Raw genomic sequence first — 21,815 nt, 5'->3', positions numbered from 1 at the left:
GTAGAGGTATAGATAAATGTATTATCTACAGAAATTCTGCATCACAACATTTTCTGATGTGTAGTTGTTGAAATATGAACCCCATATCTGCTTATAACCAAATATGCTGCCCTATCCAAAAAAGACAACCTCTAATGTCAAACTCATATTTCTGGTACTACTGTTCCTTTAAAAAAACAGAGCCAAACGCAATGGGGGCGGGGTTAACAACCATTCAACATTTTTAAGGTGGAACGGATAGTTTGGCGAATAAGGAGCTGGCGAAAAAGTATGGAGTCAAAATAGGGCCACATATATCTGCAAAATAACACAATGTTTTGCAAACAAAAAATATGTTTTGCAAAAAAAAAAGTTTTGCAAAAAAAAAATAATAATTTTGCACAAAAAAAAATAGAATATTGAGAAAAAAATGCTTTTTTGCAAGTAAAAAAATAATAATTGCAAAAGAAAAGTTACCACCGAGAGAAAAAATAAAGTTTAGCAAAGTAAAACTTGCAGCATTGAGTTTGCAACACCTTTGCGCCGCTCCTTTAAATCCGCGTTTCCGTCATCCGTGCCTCTGCGGCGCAAGCTTTCCTTTGCGCTTCATATTTCTTTGCGCCTCGCTTTGTGTCCCTGATTTGACGTGGGGGAGGGGTCAAGAGGTTGGGGTGTGTACATGGGTGTGTACAAGGGACGAAGGCGCGTCCTTCTCGTTACGTCATCAGCGCGAGCCCCAGACCGTATGGATCTCGAGACCTCTGTGTGTCATTCTGCTACATATCATCTAGCTGTCTTTGAACACAAGAATATATTGGGCATGATTAATTGCATACATTTTTTTAATCATGTGGTTTTTTTTAATTAATGAGTTAAATTGACAGCTCTACTTGTAACACTTTACCCCAACACTGATGATGTGTCAGACAGATTCAAGAAATGATTCCTGATGTAGTTTGGTTAGTTAACATAGCTGAGAGCTGCATGCATGCAACATGGGTATTTATAGCCCTTACACCAGAATGCTAGACATCGATGGATCATCCTCTGCATAGAAAGTGAATGAGATTGGGCAAATTAATTGAGACAGCGAGAGATCAGCACAGTTGCTCAGCCTCAAGGGCGAGTGGCCAAATTTAAGTCAGATTGTATTGATTGACGTAACGAGAAGGACGCCTTCATCCCTTGTACACACCCATGTACACACCCCAACCTCTTGACCCCTCCCCCACGTCAAATCAGGGACACAAAGCGAGGCGCAAAGAAAAATCAAGCGCAAAGGAAAGCTTGCGCCGCAGAGGCACGGATGACGGAAACGCGGATTTAAAGGAGCGGCGCAAAGGTGTTGCAAAGTCAGTGCTGCAAGTTTTACTTTGCTAAACTTTATTTTTTCTCTCAGTGGTAACTTTTCTTTTGCAATTATTATTTTTTTACTTGTAAAAAAGCATTTTTTTCTCAATATTCTATTTTGTTTTTTGCAAAATTATTTTTTTTTTTTGCAAAACTTTTTTTTTTTGCAAAACATATTTTTTGTTTGCAAAACATTGTGTTATTTTGCAGATATATGTGGCCCTATTTTGACTCCATAGAAAAGGAACTGGAGTCAGCCTCGTAAATAATCTGACGAACCTGGCGAGACAGGGTCTTTTATACCCTTGGCTATGCAAATTCTGCTGCCCCTGGTGGCCAATATCATCCAACTGCGGCCACAAATGGGCGTTATCGTGCTGGTGGGGGTTACTGTTTTCGCAGACTGGAACGCCCCCTTCTTCTTATTCTTCTTCGCCTCTTCTGCTGAACTGCTAGCTGTCAACATCCGGATTAATATGTTCAACATTTGCTAGTTAGCAGTGTTAATTTCGTTGAAGAATAATTTTCGTCAACAACCTTTTTTTCACTCACAAACTCTCTCCATAGCATTATCAATAACATAATACACAAACATATTTATTTCAAATGACAGTAAACAAGCACATACACCCCTTATGCCTTTTCGGGGAGTGCTAAACAAACTGTAAACTTTAAATCTGCTTAAACCCACTGAATGATGAACCGCGAGCGCTCACTCTTTTCATATTGCTCCGTAGACTGCAACACCCGTCAAAATAAAAGTCCCTACTTATTAACACAGATAATAAAGTCCTAAACCTATTTAAACACACAGAAATGTCAACAATGTACACAAAAACAAATTATAGTCAGGAGGAAAGACCAGTATTTGACACATATTCAATAAAGTATCAGGGTTATAATAGTTCACTAAAATCATTTAAAAAAATCTTCATTACTTGAAATTATATAAATGTTAACTGAAATAATAAAAAATAAATAAACTTATTTGAAGGTTTAGCTTAACCTGATATAGCCTACTGACTAAAACAGAAATACAAAGTTATAAAAACTAAATAGCTGTTTTTAAAAAAGTGAATTGAGCTCTCTTTCGTGTATTTTTAATGTCAAAACAAAATGTAAAAATGTCAGTTCAAGTGACAGTCGGTTATGTAATGCTTAATGTATTACAATTTAACTAAACTCATTAGAATTTAGGAAACTAAATCTACTCTAGATTTAGTAGACTAAAATCTAATGAGTTTAGTCGATTAAAACTAAAAACAATTCAGGTGACTAAAATATGACTAAAACTTAATGGCATTTTAGTCAAAAGACTATGACTAAAACTAAATCAAAATTTGCTGTCAAAATTAACACTGCTAGTTAGTTTTTCTCAAACAGAACTTTGGAATCTTTCAGGCAGATTGATTAGGTTTAATTTACTGATATTACAACACGATCATTTCAGGGAGGCTCCATGGTAGCTAAATCCAATGAGAATGTTGGGGTTGTGCAGTACATGTTCATTGCTGAGGGTGGGACTGGCCTTCTGCTGGCTGAGGGTGGCATGTGCTGAGGTGTCTAAGCAGTTGTTTTTTTCTTTGAAACATTACATTACAAGCACAGCAGTGGTAGTGGGACTCTTTTCTGCAGCCCCATTTGCAGATATACATCATAAACTCTGAAAGTAAGGTAAAAAACAATTACTATAAAACAATAATAACTGGTCGTGTTTGGATAAGTTAATAAGTGCCTTCTTCATATCATCAACACAAAGGTTATTAATCTAAACCAATGAATCCACAATCAGTAAACATACCTCCATGCTGTACCACTGTTTTATATATAAAATATTTACCACATGGAAAATACTTTCTTTTAGTATATATCAACTTAAAGAATAGTTGATATACATCTCAACTATTCTTTTAGTTGATGTACTAAAAGAAAGTATTTTCCATGTGGTGTATATATATTTTGGTCATATCGCCCAACCCTACTAAAGCTAGAGTTTGCAGCGAAGACTTTGTCAATTATTTTACTTATATATATATATATATATATATATATATATACACACACACACACACACACCAATATTTACTCATTCATATGTGATTGTTTTTCTTCCTTTATTTAGAACTTCTGGGCAAATGTTTGTAAAACAGTTTTCAAAAACAAATGATTACAGGCCCAAAATAAAATATTGCTATATAAAATGCTAAATGTAAACATTGTACTTTCAAATTTAAAATTTAGCAGCGATCAGGGCTCTGAACCCGTTCAATGAACAAAAACAAACGAATGAAATTTTGACAGGAACATAACCAGAAATGGAAACAATTAAGTCAAATTTAATCTTTCTGCACAGTACGCTTATTTGAAATGGCCAATAACCGGTTAATAACGTTATTTTCTCGTTCTGTTAAATATTTTAATTTGCAACCAATCACGAATTCAAATAGTACAGAATGTGCAAATGTGCACTTAAAAGCGCTTCTGTGAACGGAGAAAACAGAATAAAACTAAATGTATAAAACAAATATAGGCATATACGCGAAAAATAGTCTATTTCGCTTAAATAATTACATATTAACTGTAACAGACTTCATTGTAATGTATCTTATAATTTGTTTTTGTGTACATTTTTGACATTTCTGTGCGTTTAAATAGGTTTAGGTCTTTATTATCTGTGTAAATGAGTAGGGACTTTTATTTTGACGGGTGTTGCAGTCTACGGAGCAATATGAAAAGAGAGTGTGCGCCATAGTTGCCAAGTCCGCGTATAACACGCGACTTTGGGCTTCTTTTTTGGCAAGTCGCGTTAAAAAATCACGAGTCGCGGGTTGCGTTTTTTTGGGCTTATTTTAAAAAATGTGGTTGCTTGTTAGGAAAATATAATAAGCAACTTCGTTTCTTTACATTTATGGTCGCTGTTTTGTCCAATACATTGACTGACACGGTCTTCTCACAGCTAATAGAGAAGGGGTTCAGCGAAAAATCGGCAGCTGGCAGCAGGAAGTTGCTGCCGATGGCAGCCGACAGTACCTGCCACTAAAATCGGACGTCGGCTGCCGTTTACAACCAGAAGTAGGCGGCGGCACCTGTCGCTTTTAGTCAGCGGAAGCAAGGCTAATAATAATGAGTGATCGTAAAAATAATAGCCTAATCATAATTGTGATTTAGATTGATTTTAAATGATTAAATTAAATCTTACTATAGTAGATAGGCTAGCCTATACTTTTTATATACAAAATAAATAAATTGCTGTATCATACAAACATTTCAAGTTCAGTTTTACACTGCAGTGATAAAAAAAAAAAAACCATTAATACAATAATATAATTCTTGATGATGCATGTTGTATTTGGTAGTTGTTGTTAGAAAAAAAAATCAAACACATCCCACAAACAGATTAATGATGTAATTCAGAAATGCTGAGCTATTCACAAAATGTAAACAATGTTTTATTCAAATGTTTTAGTGAATTTAAGAGTGCAACTATCAAGAACAAATCATTGTATTAATAAATACAAATCAGTCCTCCAGCAACTGACACCAATAACTGCAAAAACCTGGATGGGTGTTTTCAAATCAAATCACTTTTATTGTCACATCAGCAACAGCACATGTGCCGTCTGAGAGCAGTGCAGAATACAATTGGACATACTTTGCAGATAACAATACACATTATACACAATAAAAAATGTACATATTATAGGCCTACACACAATATCCAATTATATGAATGAAGGAATGAGGCATTTGCTTTAATATGTACTACTTTACACCCAAAGTGCTTTACAACCATATCAGGGGTCTCTCCTCAACCACCACCAGTGTTCAGCATCCTTGGCATCTAATTATACACATTATACAGTTGCAGATGTACAGTGGGTTGATAAGTAGGTAATGGCAGAATTGATTATTGGGTTAAAGTGTAGTACATAATACATTAGATTCTAGTTTGGTTGAAATTGTGGTGATGGAGTGTAAAGTGCAGTGCATGGCATAGAGTGTGCTGGGTAAGGTGCATCAGTTCTGGGTGTTCAGGAGCCTGATGGCCTGAGAGAAGAAGCTGTCCCTCAGTCGGCTCGTGTGGGTGCAGAGAGAGCAGTCCGTAGCTTGCATGCACAGCCATGTGAATACTATTCTTGTTGCATTTTGCCATCAAATACCTATTAAACAGTTATCACCTGATAAGAAGTGTTTAAAGGTTTCATGGTAGTGTCTACAGGTCTCCAATTCTTTTTGGCATGATACAGACTTTATACTTAATTTTGTTACTTTACTGAAATGAGGCAGCTGACAAATGTAGCCTCCGAAATGAGACACAGCCCCTGATAAAAACTCACCTGCCTGTAGACTTAGTAACCCTGAAGACATTGATCAGCTGGTTCAGGTGTGTTTGATCAGGGTTGGAGCTGAACTCTGCAGGACTGTGATCGAAGCTGCACATCCCTGCTCCAAGGCCTAAAATGGATGGGCCATATAAGAGAGACATTCAAAATGTGTACTGTTGGTGTGCCTCCAGGAACAGGGTAGGGAAACACTGGTTTAACCAGCGAAAGTGTGCTTTCACACAGAATGAGTGCAAACATACAAGACCCAAGTTTACAAAAGCAGGATCACCCACCTCAGTGACCACATGAAGAAGCATTTCTCTGGCAACAATGTGGCATACAAAATTAACAAAAATGAATGACATTGTCATTAAACACTGTTTTCTATAAATCACGACTTACAGTAACTTCCCTTAATACAGAATGCACATCCTATGGGTGCAGTTAGTACTTAAGAAATACATTTATTCTGTATTTTAATCAGAAAGATACTGTAGATACAGTATGAGAGGGTAACACTTGAAATTAGCATTTGTCTCACTGAATGTGCTGTTACCTCGTCTGTTGTTTTGCCTGCATCCTTCTGCAACAAATGTCTTCCTAAAAAATATTAATTAGTGATTACTAATATTCAAAAGTTAAAGTCAAAAATTGCTTGAATTCACATAGTCTATTCCTCCCCTTCTTTATTTCTGACAACAGCAGATTCACTGATAGGAGTCATGCTGAAGCACAGTAGATATACATTCAAAATAACAGTTAAAACGTCCCAAAATACATTAGATAAATAAATAAAAATTGTATTATGCTTACCTGAGTAAAGTCAAACTCCCAGTCCAGCGCAATATACAGTATAGTACAGTTTCCCCCCACATTTTTTATAACAATTATGAATATAAATCAAACTGCAGATTTGACAACACCTAAAAAAGGACTATCCCGGTGTTTTACTGATTAAACTTATGTCCATTATTAATGTTGTGTTAGAGAACCCTGGTCATTTACTACTTACCATGAACATAATATTTCCACAGTCTGTAGTGTCGACTCTTCTGACAGACAATACTGGGGCAGATGATTATAAATGTGAAATACGCTACACGAGACGTGGTTCTTTAAACAATTAACCACAGTAGGTAGCGATACTGTCGTTCGCTGATATTAAAGTTATTAACAAACCTACCGTTTCTTATCGAATGCCAGGTTTTATTTACTCATAATGTCTATAAATGAACTCATTTGAGCTCTGCCGACATCAACACTGTTTACACGCTGCTGTCGCCCGGCCATCCTCGGATTGGTTGCTGTCACTCTTTGGATGCTAGTGATTGGAGATCGTGAAGCGGCAGGTGCCGCCTACTTTGGCAGGTTGTCTGGATGCCAGCAACTGTCCTCCGGCTGCCATTGGCAGGTAGGCTTAGGCTACTTCCTGCTGCCGATTTTTTTTCTGAACCCCTGCTGGGCTAATAGGCATTCAGTGCAACGATACAAGTGCTGTAGTAATCCGTCCTTTTATATCCCGCCTCCTTCTCCCCTTCATTGAAGAAAAATCGCGTTCAACGTGCAGGCATGTGACGTTATAAATGCACGTAATGATAGTTAGTAGACTTAAATAGACGTATACATTTTTACAAACAATAGCACAAGCAGAGATGGAGAGGAAAGAGGGAGGAGAGGCACCTAATTTAATTAAAAAAATATTTTTGTAATGTATTTAAAATTACAGGCTATTATATGAAGAAAAAAAATCTACAAATAATAACAGTAGGTATAGGTATGGTTCGAATTTATTTATTTTAAATATGTGGCTATATTGCAGCGCTCTAGTGCTTGTATCCTAAATAGTGTGACATTAGTAATTTTCAGTACTATTTAGGGCAGATAGTGTGTGCACAATGAGATGCAGGGCTTGTCTTTTTCACGGTTTGCAGTGTGTGTTCACTACTTACTGCCCCTAACATGTGTGCACTAACTCCGACTATGGGTTACCATAATTGGCCTCAATGTCACTCTTCACTCTTCAAACCTCTTCTGTTCACAGCTGATCGGAGGATATTGTGTATCCTTTATTGGAATTTGATGATTTTTGTAAAATCACATCTGTTTTTGCTTTTCAAACTCTGAGAGGTTTCAGTTTAATATGTTGCAGGCTCATTTATTGATAAAAAATTTATTTATTATAAATAATATTGATGATAATAAATAATATAATAATATTGGGCTTGTTTTGGGCTTGTTTTTGAAGCTGCGGTTGCTTATTTGTCTCGCGAGAGTTGGCAACACTGGTGAGCGCTCGTGAGAGCTCGCGGTTCATCATTCATACCCCTTTTCCACCAAAGCAGAGCCAGAGCTAGATCGGAGCCAGAGCCTAGTTTCAAATCGGTTCTTTGTGTTTCCACACACAAAGCCCCAGCTCCGAGCCAGGAAAAGTGGTTCTTAAGTAGCACCAAAACATTGCTGGGCAAGAACAGAGCTAAAAGTAAGAACCGATTACGTCAGGCGCTGGGGGCGGGGTCAACAAGACGGACACAAACTTGAGATCCGCCATGTTTGAAATAGCAGCTAATGGAGCTAACAGCTGCTGCTCGTTTGTAATCTCCGTCTATACAAATTACGGCGAACTACATGAATGCGTTGGATTCGCTGTGTTTGCGCCGATGTAGGATCGTAAAGCCATGTGAATGAATAGTAACGCAACGTTTGCATTGTTGATGGAAGGCTTGTTCGCAGCGGTGCTGTGCAGAGACCGATCGCCGTATGATAACGAGTCCAGCGAGAGCATATGACTCCTTATGCTTTTGATTCACTCATGCGTTTTTTTTATATCATACGTGGATCGGTCTGCGCAGTGACGATGCATCTCGAACAAGCCTGGTGTGAGTGTGTGTTTCCCGCTGCCCAGGGTTGCCAGGTTTTCACAACAAACCCGCCCAATTGCTACTCAAAACAAGCCCAATTGCGTTCCAGGGGGGGATTCCCCAGTAAAACATCACATTTGGGGGTAAAATATGTGTTTTTTGGCATGGTTGCCTACTAAAATTCGCAATATGGGGCTAAATATCACATAATTGGGGTCGCTTCAGCCCGCGGCAAAACCACATACTTGGCAACATTGCCGCTGCCTCGCTAGCGTTGCTGAGAGAGATGAGACGTAAACAGTGACGTAAGACATGGCTCTGTTGTGGCTCTCAGCAGGTGGAAAAGCAAACCGGTTCTTAGAAGGCTCCTCAGTCGAACCAACTATGAACTGGGACTAGCTCTGGCTCTGAATTGGCTCTAGCACTGCCTTGGTGGAAAAGGGGTAACAGTGGGTTTAAGCAGATTTAAAGTTTACAGTTTGTTTAGCACTTCCCGAAAATTCATAAGGTGTGTATGTGCTTGTTTACTGTCATTTGAAATGAATATGTTTGTGTATTATGTTATTGATAATGCTATGGAGAGAGTTTGTGTACGAGGTGTTTATGAGCACTTCTTTGTTTTTTGTTCAGCTCTTACGGTGATTTTTGGAGATAAACGGTTTCAATAAACTCCTGAAAGGCAAAAAATGGCATCGTGCTTGTCTTTTGTATTTTACAAAAGCTTTACAGTTTTGAATCATGTCTTGCTTCTATTCGTATGACCATAAATTACGGAGTAACGTTCCCCAGAAGGACAAATATTCCTGTGGCCGCGCTGGCGCCTCGCACGCACACTAGCATTGCTAACTTGACATCGCAGCCTGTTCCTTATCCACGTAAAATGGTCAACAAAACATATAGAAAAGTCAACCAAAACATTCAGCCCCTCGTTTAGGAACGAGCTCCTCGGTTTGTTCGCTGGTTCTTCTCCTGCTCGGAAACACCCGGTTCTGTCATCCCTTCATATAAATGAGAATACTTCCCACTCAATGTTGTCAAAATAAACAATAGTCTACTTACTGACATAATCTCTCATCGAATGACCACTTGACAACTACTACTACTTCTCTCTGTAAACATATCACGAGGTAAAATTGCCAATATGGAAGGGGAACTGACATCATCCCCAGTGTGCCTTGCGAAACTCATCGCGATTGGTCGATGAAACGCTACCAGGAACGCCCAATAGGCGTTCTTGTTTCATGACGGGAACGCCCAAGCCGCAGCTGGACCCTCCTCCTGGTGGCGGGAATATTAGAGGGACCTGATTGGTCCGTCCCGCTCAGCGGTCTCGCCATAGGTTCCTACAGTTGCAGCGGCACAGCCAATCAGCACGCAGCAGCTTCCTGCTGAGAGCTGTGCAGCTGCACTGCGTTTTACATGGTATTTTTAGGATAAAAATTTGCTTCAATATCTCGAGGAAAGGAATTCCCGTAGCGTTTAGCAAACGCAATATGAGAGTACTCTCGAAAGGGAACTTTGTTTTTCCACCTCCAAAAAAGGACAAGTGCTATCCATTATGTGACATTTATCTAGGTGGTTTTCCTTGCTTTACCTGAGCCAAAAAGCCATCGACTTTAAAACAGAGTAGACATTACATTATATGCACCTGTTGTTAAATTACTAGATTTTAAATCATCAATACATGTTTGTTTTAATGTGAAAAATGCGCTATCACTTTAATACAGCGCCTGCAGCACAGCAAAAAATAGACTCGGCACTGAAACGATCGGAATTATATGCATCACATAGGCGTATTACGGAAACCAGGGGCGTCGCACCCATGGGGGATAAAATACCCACACTCGTTTTGCACAAACGCCTTACAGCAGTCACTCCTCCGCTCTGCGATCGCTGCGGTTGCCTCCTCTCCCCTCCCTTTCCAACATGACACCAGGGCTGCGTTCAGCCCCGACAAAACGTTGCAAAACGTTTTTTAAACGGAAACGGTGCTGCGTTGAACACCCTGTTTTGTTGACGCAAGAGTTGTAACTATGGCAGCCGAGAAGGCCATTCTTTGTGTTCTTTTTAAGGAATTTTCGGAGCCTGATAAAATCGATATAAATACGTGTTTAATACTGCAAAATACATGCAATCACTGCCCTTGCCGTCCAGAATAAAAGACAACATCCCAATCCCATTTAATGAACCTTTTTCATCTCCTGGTAATCAATTCTAACTTAAATCATTTTATTTCTAGTTCTTACTTTTTTAATAGCTTGTATTTTCTTTCTCACTTTATGTCAAGCAATTACCATATATGAAATTTGGTATATAAATTAACTTGCCTTGCAATTAAGCTAAAGATATAAATAAATACATCATCATGTTGATTATATATATATATAGGCTAAATATATATATATATATATATATATATATATATATATATATATATATATATATATATATATATATATATATATATATATATATATATATATATACATATATATATTAAACTCTTACGACAATCATGTCTTCTAATACCAGCGGACACATTAAACAACTTTACTTCCATTGTGTGAGCTGTCTCTTTAATACTGCGTGGTTTATATACATTTTGCCGCTGATTGGGCTGTCATTTTTGACACACCCACCAAACGAGATCAAACGCATCTCAAACCCGTTGCACACCGTTGCACACCGTTTCCAGGAAACATGACGTTCAACCGGAAACCGTAGCAAAACGTTGCGCACCGGTTTGAGCTTTGAACGTGCCCCTGCTCTCTGAAAGCTCGTGTCATTGAGCACTTTCAGTTTCTTTCGAGAACGATCTTTTAGCTGTTACAAACGTTACAGGCAAATTGCAACAATCGGGACAATGGTCAGAACAGCTGCACAAGATTTGGCATTTTAATGGTAATATCAAGGGGACTTTTGTGATAGGCTACTAAAGGCGCTTGAACCATAGAGTAGGAGGCGGGGTTGCTATTTTTAATTCGGGTTTTTCTGTGACTGTGAGTCAGTTTTCAGTTGCAGTTCCGACTAGACAGAAGGTGACTTATTTTAGAGGAAATTGAACACCTACCACCTACTGATAGGCTACACATCTGATTTCGCTGATGTTTCATTATATATTTATTTTAAAGAAATAAGCATCATCATCACTAAAGCGATTATGTCGCTTGTGAGAAGGCTAACTGACACTAAAATATGTCAAACAAAATTTAAATCTGCAGTCTGTCTACTTTAACAAATGTATTGAAATGCAAATTTTGCTGGGGTTTTGACGCTAACATGTGGTTGTTGTCAGCTGAGGGAAATATCTTGTGCTTTGGGAAACATGAATCATAAATGTAATACTTCAGTGGAAGTTATGCTGTTTTGCCAACAGAGAGAAAACAGCAAACGGTAAGTAATTTCTATAGTTGTTCAGCATCTTCAAACTTTTAGAAAATCAACACGTAGCCTACATAATGAATGCTTTACTTTTAATTCCCATAGGCCTACATTTCACTGGAGTTTACATGTTCTCGGATTTTATATAATATGAGAAAAAGGAATTTGTAAATTGCTATCCTCTCTTGTTTTGTCAATACTGACATGTCGCTGTTTGGGAAGAAATCATGTTACATTGATGTAAAAATATAAGTGCCTTGGTGTTTATTTTTGATGCCCTGGAGTTTCAGTGAAAATTATGAAAGAAAATGGCAGTCCAATTCTATAGCCCAACTGGTGATCTTGAAGACAAGTTTAATAAACATTAAAACGTTTTTATGTTCTGGCACAATTTCTCTTCTTTTTCTAAAAGCCATCTAACATAAATTTCTTTTTTCAGCTCAAGAAGAGAAAAAAGAGAGAGAGCAATATGATCACCTCCGCACCAGTGATGACCACTTTTACTTCCTTGATATGAGTTTTTTGACAGTGATGCCATAGAAGAACCATTTGGGGTTCTTAAAAGAACAATTTTTTTTCTTAGTGTGAAGAACATTTGAAAAATCTAAAGAACCTTTTTCCATTATAAAGAACCGTTTGTGGAACGTAAAGATTCCATGGATGGTAAAGATTCTTCATGGAACCATCAATGCCAATAAAGAACCATTGTTATTGGAGTGTATGCTGTAAAATTCATCTATCAACACTACTACCTCTACTCATTATGAACATTGTGCTTTGTATGGCAACTTGCAACAATGCAGAATATGAGATTAATGGAGAGTGTTGCCCAATGTGTGATCCAGGTAAGTTTAACTGTTCTTCACACTTCACCACAATATATCCATGATGTCAGATTTATCATATGATATTTTAAATTATTTTCCCAGATGGTACTAGGCTTTGAATTGTCACATCATTATTATTGATGAGCTCAATTATAGCTGTATTATGCTCCTTAAACAATCTTTTAAGGTTGGATTGATCATTTGATATGGTCAGGGTCTATTATAAATAAGCTTCAGCCACTGTCTGAATGTTGGTATCTTTCGGAGGGCTTTATGCAAAGCAGCAGGTGTACTGCCTCTGGCCAAGCTGTTAAACAGCAATGTGAAATATGGGTGATCATGTTTATTTGGTTTTATTTCTAATAAATGCCTTTTTCAGCTTATTTCAATAAATGGTCCTTGGGAAAATAGTCCCAAGGCATTTTCAGTTCTGAAACTTGCAAACTATTTATATAGTACATAGTTTTATTTCAGAATGACATTTGATTTTCATCATATGACCCCTTTAAGTCACTAATTTAACATATATTCTTATAGTTACATAATCCACATATAGTCCCAATTCAGAGGCTGCATCCTTCGAAAGGGCCGATTGCGTCAGGCTGTCCCAATGTGAAGGCTCCTTCAAATGCGGCCTCCAAATGCATCCTTCGTTTCCCATGAAATGAAGGATATAACAGATGGATCATTCGCAGCCTTGCCTACCATTAGTAATCATTGCGCACCATTGACGACACCAATTATTTTAAGAGAAATTGCTGTATTACATTTTTAAACATAAGTATTGGGTTTCAACTTACTCTAGTATCTAATTATACAAATGTAAAAATTATTGTTAAAAAACTTTAAAGGGGTTCAAACAAATTTGATTCCACCTCGTGAACATTCACATCATAAGTTGTTCAGCAGAACATGGTGACATTTACAGGACAAGCAGGGCTTGTTTTTCATTTTCATGCAGTTGCTGAAAAAAAACATTAAGTAAAAAATTAAGATTCAGTAATGAGACTGGTCAAAGCAAGATCATTATTTTTTGGAAAATCTGTTTTTACCCAGTCTCACTAAAGTCTGATTATTATTTTTTTTATCTTGATTATTCTACTTTTTTTTTTATCTTGACACAATTTACAGAAATATACTGAGATATAATTACTACAGCTTATACTAAAGTTAACAATAAATGTGTTGGTGTATTTACTTTCTAGGAAAGCGAGTTCATACGCATTGTGATGAGAACACAAGCACAACATGTGATTCATGCCGTGTGATGACCTACACTGACATTCCTAATGGATTGACTGAATGTCTGCCATGTTCATTCTGTGATTCAAGTGAGTAAAAATGTTTTTTCTCATTTAGTGAGTCATGGTGGTCTCATGTCAGCCCCTCGTTTCAAATAATGAATAATTTTTCTCCAAATGACTTGTCATTGGCAGGTTTTCTACAACTGACTTATTCAATTTCTTGTTAAAGGTAATGGGCTGAGAGTAAAGCAGGCATGTACATCAATATCAAATACAGTGTGTGAACCTTTGCCAGGTTATTACTGTATAGACCTTCACTCAAACTGTGTAAAGGCCATGAAACATTCAACCTGCTCACCTGGACAATACATCAACCAAACTGGTCAGTCTGTTACCATACAAATAGCTTTATTATACATCCACAAAAACTGATGGGCTGAGATGAGAACTATAACACTGCTTGCATTTATATTAAATAACTGTACATATGGAAACTTGCATGAAGTTCCAAAGCAGCTTTACAAATTTTCATTGCACTTGGAAAAAAAAATTGGTTGACTGTGGATGTGGTTTTACCTCAGATCCTCATGGCAGACATTGTTTGCTTGTGACTCTGACAGCACCTTGCAAAACCACCTTAAAAATTGTGCTTAATTATGATAAAGGCAGATTATTTGTTATGCGATGATTAATTTAGTGTGTCAAAGGCTATATTGAAAAATGATATCACTAATGTGAGTCCTGTCCCTCATGGAGTTGTAACACAAGTACTAACTTCTATTTCTTAATGTGTTTCTATAGGAACAGAATTTAGTGATACAGTGTGTGACAACTGTCCTGCTGGTTCATATTCAAATGGTACACTCTGCAAATTACATACAAAGTAAGGATCATTATTTTACAACATTGAAATTTCACACTTTCTTATAATGTTAATTGTACATTTGTTGTTTGTTATTAGTTACACTAGATGTGGTTAAATTAAGCTCTTGTCTCACAAGAGAAATATTTGTAGTTCACTTGAGCTCCTCTCTCCAACAGGTGTGAATCTCTTGACAAAGTAACAGTAAAGGCAGGAACAGAGACGTCTGATGCGGAGTGCAGAGATGGAACACCTTCTTTACGGATAGTGATTCTGTCTGTGTGTGGAATGTGCGTGGTGTTTGTCACAGTTGTATTTATTGTAAAGGCAAAGAATAAGCAATATAGTGAAGCAAGTCAAGTTACTCCTCCCCAAGATTTGGACCTGAACACTGTTTCTTCCAATTCAATGTAAAAACATCTGTCACATGTTCATAAACCAACAATTAAAGCGATCTGCTTGTGACATGGAAATAAAACATTTACTGGTCTACAACAATAATGTAATGTCTTTCAATGCAATAACGTCTCGGTTACGTATGTAACCCTCGTTCCCTGAAAGAGGGAACAGAGACGTACATCTGAAATGACCGACAAATTGGGATCTGTTTTCAAAGACCAATCTACTTCAAGTGAAATGCAATAACGTCTTGGTTACGTATGTAACCCTCGTTCCCTGAAAGAGGGAACAGAGACGTACATCTGAAATGACCGACAAATTGGGATCTGTTTTCAAAGACCAATCTACTTCAAGTGAAATGCAATAACGTCTCGGTTACGTATGTAACCCTTGTTCCCTGAAAGAGGGAACAGAGACGTACATCTGAAATGACCGACAAATTGGGATCTGTTTTCAAAGACCAATCTACTTCAAGTGATTTAAAACGAGCCAATGGACATTGGCATGCAGTTCACGCATTCAACGCACCGCCCCGCTGCGCGGGTATAAATACAGAAGTGGAATACCGCATCATTGCTTTTCAACTGAGGAGCCGAGATAAGTGACTCGGGCCTTCAGCTGAAGCACAGCACCTGGCGACGGGACGTACGTCTCCGTTCCCTCCTTCAGGGAACGAGGGTTACATGCGTAACTGAGACATTCCCTTTCAGTCGGTCACGTTCGACGTATGTCGGAACTGACCAACGAATTGGGATCACTACCAACACGCCAGGGATGCTGGCCCTTCCAGCGCCCTGCCTGAGCTCGCTGGACCACTCCTATGTTGGAGTGGGAGTCAGGGCTCCAGGCAGGGAAGGACAGTCACTGCTGTTCCTGCAAGACCCACTCAGCATGACTATTGGATAACGCTGGGAAAGCATGGCCGTCTTGACGAGATGGCACGCTGCGGAGCCACGTCCTTCAATGGAAGGAGAGGTGGTGAAATACACATAATGACTAACCTATCAGGGTAGTGCTACCTATGGCAGTCTCTGGGGTGGATCCAACCTGGTCCCAGGGGGGCAAGAACACGCCCAGAGACGACAGAGCGGGCTCTGTCAAGGGAAAGACACAGGGCTAGCTGGTACCGTGGAGAATACACATATGGGGTAGCCGTTAGGGGACCGCTCCATATGGAACCCAGCCTACGCACACGTTCCACAAGCATACGGGTGCAGGCCTGGCGTCAGACGGCCGCAACGTCTGACACCGAAGGGGTGGTGGAGGAACTCACAGTGTTAGCCGTTTCCGGGGAACTCAACTGGAGCAAAATAGATGCACGTATCCGGCCCATTGGGCGGGAGTGGCGTTGCAAGCCGACACTAGAATGGGTACTTAGCGCTACTGGCCACTGGGGGCGAGTATGCGGGAAGATACCGGCTCTACACGGAGGCTATAAAATCTAGCGAACGTGTTAGGTGTTCCCCAGCCCGCAGCTCCACATATATCTGTCAGCGAGGCGCCTTGAGCCAGTGCCCAGGAGCAAGCTACACTCCTTGTGGAGTGCGCTCGCAACCCGAACGGGCAAGGCACGTCTTGGGACTGGTAAGCCAAGACGATAGCATCCACTATCCAGTGTGCTAACCTCTGCCTGGAGACAGCCTTTCCCTTCTGCTGGGCTCCGTAACAGACGAAGAGCTGCTGTGAGGTTCTAAAGCTTTGAGTCCCGTCAATGTAAGCGCGAAGAGCGCGGACGGGACATAAAGCTAGGGCTGGGTCTGCCTCCTCCGAAGGCAGCGCTTGCAGGTTCGCCACCTGGCCCCGGAAGGGAGTGGTGGGAACCTTGGGCACGTATCTAGGCCAGGGTCTCAGGACAATGTGAGAGTTGGCCGGCCCGAATTCTAGGCATGATTCGTCGACCGAAAGTGCATGCAGGTCCCCTGCCCTCTTGATTGAGGCCAATGCCGTCAGGAGTACTGTCTTCATTTGGACAGAATTTTTAGCTCAACAGACTGCAAAGGCTCAAATGGAGGACCCTGCAGTGCTCTGAGCACCAGGGCTAAGTCCCAAGAGGGTAACGAGGTTGAACGAGGAGTACTCCGTTTCCTCGCACCTCTGAGGAACCTGACGATTAAGTCGTGCTTACCAACCTTTTCTTCTTTTTTTTAAAATGATTTTTGGTATATTTAAGGCTATTGTGAATTTCACTTTGAGGGTGGAGGGAGACAGCCTTCGCTCCAACCCATCCTCCAGAAAGGAAAGCACAACATTAATTGAACACCTTCGGGGGTCTTCCCGGAGGGAAGAGCACCACTCGCTGAACAGGTTCCACTTCAGCGTGTAGAGGCGCCTCGTAGAGGCCGAAGTGATGGTGTCTACCACTGCTTGTGGCAGGCCACCTAGAACCTCCGTGTCCCATCCAGGGACCAGACATGGAGATTCCAGAGGTTCGGCCAGGGAGGGGCTGTCGCGAGGAGTGTGAGTTCAGGGAACCAGGTCCAGTTGGGCCAGAAGGGCGCAACTAACAAGACCTGCTCCTCGTCCTCCCTGAGAAGGCTCACTGAGGGAAACGCATACTTGCGTAGGTCCCGGGGCCAGCTGTGCGCCAGTGCATCTGTGCCTAAGGTACCCCCGGTCAGGGAATGGTACCACTGGCAAACGGTCGACTACGGAGAGGCGAACAGGTCTACCTGCACGGCTCCGAAGTGGTCCCATATCAGCTGGACGCTCCGGGGGTGGAGTTGCCATTCGCCCAGAGGTGTTGGCTGACGAGAGAGCTCGTGGGCACCTGGGATGTGAATGGCACGAAGTGACCTCAAACTTCTGACACCACAGGAGGAGATGGCGGGCGAGCCGAAGCATGCAACGGAAGCGTAGACCAGCCTGTTGGTTGGTGTACGCAACGGTCGCAGTGCTGTCCGAATGGACCAGTACATGTTTACCCCGAAGCAGCTTCTTGAACCGGGCCAGGGCAAGACGTACTGCCAGAAACTCTAGGCAATTGATATGCCAATGCAGTTGGGGCCCTGTCCACAGACCCAAAACTGCGTGCCTGTTGTACGTGGCCCCCCAGCCCGTGGATGAGGCATCCATGGAGACCACAGCATGCCTGGACACCTGTTCTAAGGACACTCTGGCCCGGAGAAACGAGGGGTCCGCCCACGGGTTGAAGGTTTGGCGACAGTAAGGAGTAACTGAGACCCGGTACTTGCCACTCTGCCACGCCCATCTCGGGACTCGGTCGTGTAACCAGCGTTGAAGCGGTCTCATATGAAGCAATCTGAGCGGCGTTACCGCGGCTGCAGATGCCATACGCCCCAGGAATCTCTGAAAGAATTTCAGTGGGACCGCTGTCCTGCCCTTGAACGTATTCAAGCAGTTCAACACTGACCGGACTCGCTCTGGTGTGAGGCGCGGAGTCCGGTTGACCGAATCCAGCTCCATACCGAGATAAGAGATCCTCTACGCGAGGCAGAGTTTACTCTTCTCTCGGTTTACCCGAAGGCCCAACTGGCTGAGCACCATGTCCCTGTGTTTACACAACTACGTGAAGCCGTGAAGCGACAGGGACAGCCCGAAGGGCTTCAGGTCAATCGCTGCAACCCAATCTCGGGGACGGATGCATTCGGGAATGCGTTTCTGCGTTAACATTCTGAACGGGAGCTTGTGCAGGGCCCGATTCAGAATGCGCAGGTCCAAGATTGGCCTTAACCCACAACCTTTCTTGGGTACAATGAAGTAGTGCCTGTAGAACCCTGACTTCATATCGGCTGGAGGAACCGGCTCGACCGCGTCCTTTGCCAGCAGGACATCGATCTCTGACCGTAAGACATGGGCATCGCTGCTCCACAAAGTGGTGAAGAGGATGCCCGTGTACTTGGGAGGCCGGCGAGCGAACTGAATCGCGTAGCCTAGTCTGATGGTATGGATGAGCCAGCAAGACGGTCCGGGGAGACCTAGCCAGGCCCCCAGGGACCAAACAAGCGGGACCAATGGCACCACAGACGTACCCGGGGTGGGGCAGCGAGGTGGAGTACGCAGACCCGACTCGGGAAACCAAAAAATATTCCGGGGGAGGGAGGGGTGCGGACACGTCTCCCAGAGCAGTTCGCCATCTCGCTGGGCTGCCCGTTCCAGGGCCGCTTGCCCATGTGCATGCTAGCGGACTCACGGGACCCTGGACGGGTTGGGCGCGTCCCCTGCGCCCGGCCACCTGCTGCCCGGGTGGAGGCTGCTGCTTGGCTTAGCAGGGGCGGAGGCGGACACTGCAGCCGACGACTGGGTGGAGGCAGTAGCTAGTCCTCGGGGCAGGATGTTTTGTTTTTTGTTTGCTTTTTGTTTTGTTTTTTGTTTTTAAACCCCCTCCATCCGCTTCTGGGCTACCGAGAACTGCTGGGCGAGTTCTTGACGGCGTCGCCGAAGAGGCCAGACTGACAGACAGGGGCGTTGAGGAACCGAACTTCGTCAGGCTCACGCATATCTGCCAAGTTAGCCCCAGGTTCCTGGACCACTAATGTGGACATCGCCTGACCCAGGGAGCGTGCAGTGACTTCCATCACCCGGAGAGCGAGGTCCATCACCGCACGCAGTTCCTGCATAACCCCTGAGTCGGGACTACCTTCATGCAAGCAGGACAGAGGGCAGTGAGAGAGGGAAAATATTTATACAGATTATGGCCCTTTTGGTGTTCCATATTTTGACACCAAATAGTTCCACACTGCTAAATTTTTCCAATGCACATCTAGGCAGCCACCCAGGAAAGCATGGCTGTCAACTCTGAATCTGATTCAGCATGAGCACACACTATTATAGTGGGAAACTCAGCATCATCATCTCCAGCGCATAACAGCCCTCTCTCCGATGCAGCAATTGACATCTGTCCTCTGCCAGAGCCACAAATGAAACGCTAGGTCCCCCCTTTTTTCAAAAAAGGACCAGCAATCCCATCTGAGCTACCAGCAGGCATGAGAGACAGTGGGCGTGGCTGCCAGACTCGACGGCACGCTGAACGCTCAAGCCCCTATGAAAGGGTCAGGACGAACAAAGCGCCGACGTGGCCATGTTCTCATGAGAGAACATGAACCACCCACGAACAAAGTCTCAGCATGCTCATGATGCGATAGAGGAGTGGGGGCCCGAAGAGATGTACCCGGCGGGGATGCCCCACTCTAATCCTCAGGTCACCAAGGCTTATTAGCCAAAGTAGCCCTTTTCTGGTGCCCCAGAAAAGAAACTAGATCAGGGAATAAGCAAAGGGACTCTACCCCGTTTGAGGTTTCATAGTCTGGGCCGCGCATCTGGAGAGTGCAGAGTGACACGCTGGGTTGCCGTAACAACCCCCGCTGTCAGCCGACGCTCGACGGCACACGGCGCGCTGAACGCTCAAGCCCTTACGAGAAAGGTGAGACGAACAACGGGCCGACGTGACCATGCTCTCCTGAGAGAGCATGAATCACCCACGAAAGCAATCTCACATGTTTATATGTGAGAGAGATTGTGGCCGTCAAAGGAGGACAGGAAACAACCGCATCCAGAAACACACGGTTTGAATGACATCTTGAAAAAGACGCAGGGTCAAACCGTGTTGCTCTTTTAGAAGGAAATGCTCTTTTAGAAGTGCTGAAGCACGCAGGGAGATTACCGCGGCTCACAGCAGTCCGATGGCAAGCCTGCGTGTGAGCACTCTTGAACGGAAACGCCCAGCCAACCAACACAGGAACAAGTGTATGTTGCAGCGGCCACTCGCTGACTCGCGCCGTCACACCAGCACCCAGGTAAGAGAGCGATCCTCCTTGAGACTCGTCTAAACACTCTTCGTAGAAACAGCTTGATACAGCAAACCATTCGGCTCCGAAGTTAAAAGCAATGATGCGGTATTCAACTTCCGTATTTATACCCACGCAACGGGGCGGTGCGTGGAATGCGTGAACCGCATGCTAATGTCCATTGGCTCGTTTTAAATCACTCGAAGTAGATTGGTCTCTGAAAACAGATCCCAATTCATCGGTCAGTTCCGACGTACGTTGAACGTGACCGTCTGAAAGGGAACTATGTAAATATGCAATAACTATGTAAAAATAACTTGTGTATATTTTTCTATAAGATGCTTTTGCTTGGCAAAATATATGTTTAATTAAACTGCTGCTGAATAAAGCTCTCATGGTTTGTATTGCTGAATTTACTGAAAATATTATGCATTAAATTGACTGGAAATGAAATGGACCATACCAAGTATATTAATTATAAATTATATTATATATAAGTGGTTTAATTACATTTTTTATCAAAAAAGAAAGGCCTCCACGTTGCCTCAGTAATATTGGCCTGTATGGGACTCTGTAATATGTAAATGCTCTGGAACTGCCTGTCTCTAGCTTCACTGAAGAGTATAAATGTACCAAAGTGAGACTGGACATGACACTGACCGAGTCTCAAGATGCTGTAATACAGTGGTTCTCAACTCCAGTCCTGGGGACCCACTGCTCTGCACATTTTGTATGTCTACTAGGGCTGCAACGACGCGTCGACGTCGTCGATGAAATGCGTCGACGCGTCGGCAGCACATTATTTACGTTCTAGAATGAAACAGAAGATCTAGAATAATGGCAGCT

The 21,815-nt window shown here is 42.2% G+C and overlaps 1 protein-coding gene across 4 annotated transcripts in view; it reads left to right on the top strand.

Moving 5' to 3' along the window:
• LOC307133195 (tumor necrosis factor receptor superfamily member 14-like) overlaps positions 1–21,371 on the top strand; it is a 39,981-nt gene extending 18,610 nt beyond the window's left edge. The window contains exons 2-7 of one of the 4 annotated variants that reach the window (XR_013817386.1): positions 12,333–12,738; positions 13,926–14,051; positions 14,194–14,346; positions 14,766–14,847; positions 15,006–15,585; positions 21,249–21,371. Coding sequence is in view for 2 of the 4 variants with exons in the window: in XM_079828053.1 (XP_079684179.1) it covers positions 12,570–12,738; positions 13,926–14,051; positions 14,194–14,346; positions 14,766–14,847; positions 15,006–15,240 (765 nt within the window). In the remaining 2 variants the exon portion in view is untranslated. Of the gene's footprint in view, positions 1–11,217; positions 11,906–12,332; positions 12,739–13,925; positions 14,052–14,193; positions 14,347–14,765; positions 14,848–15,005; positions 15,586–21,248 lie in introns of those variants that run through there. The other 3 variants (XM_079828053.1, XR_013817387.1, XM_079828054.1) reach the window with 3 other exon arrangements.
• Positions 21,372–21,815: the final 444 nt, after the last annotated feature.

Source organism: Gobio gobio (genome assembly GCF_949357685.1).
Source record: "Gobio gobio genome assembly, chromosome: 10".
NCBI classification, from domain to species: Eukaryota; Metazoa; Chordata; class Actinopteri; order Cypriniformes; family Gobionidae; genus Gobio; species Gobio gobio.
The sequence above is the reverse complement of the archived record's forward strand: the minus strand, read 5'-3'. Positions and strand labels throughout refer to the sequence as shown.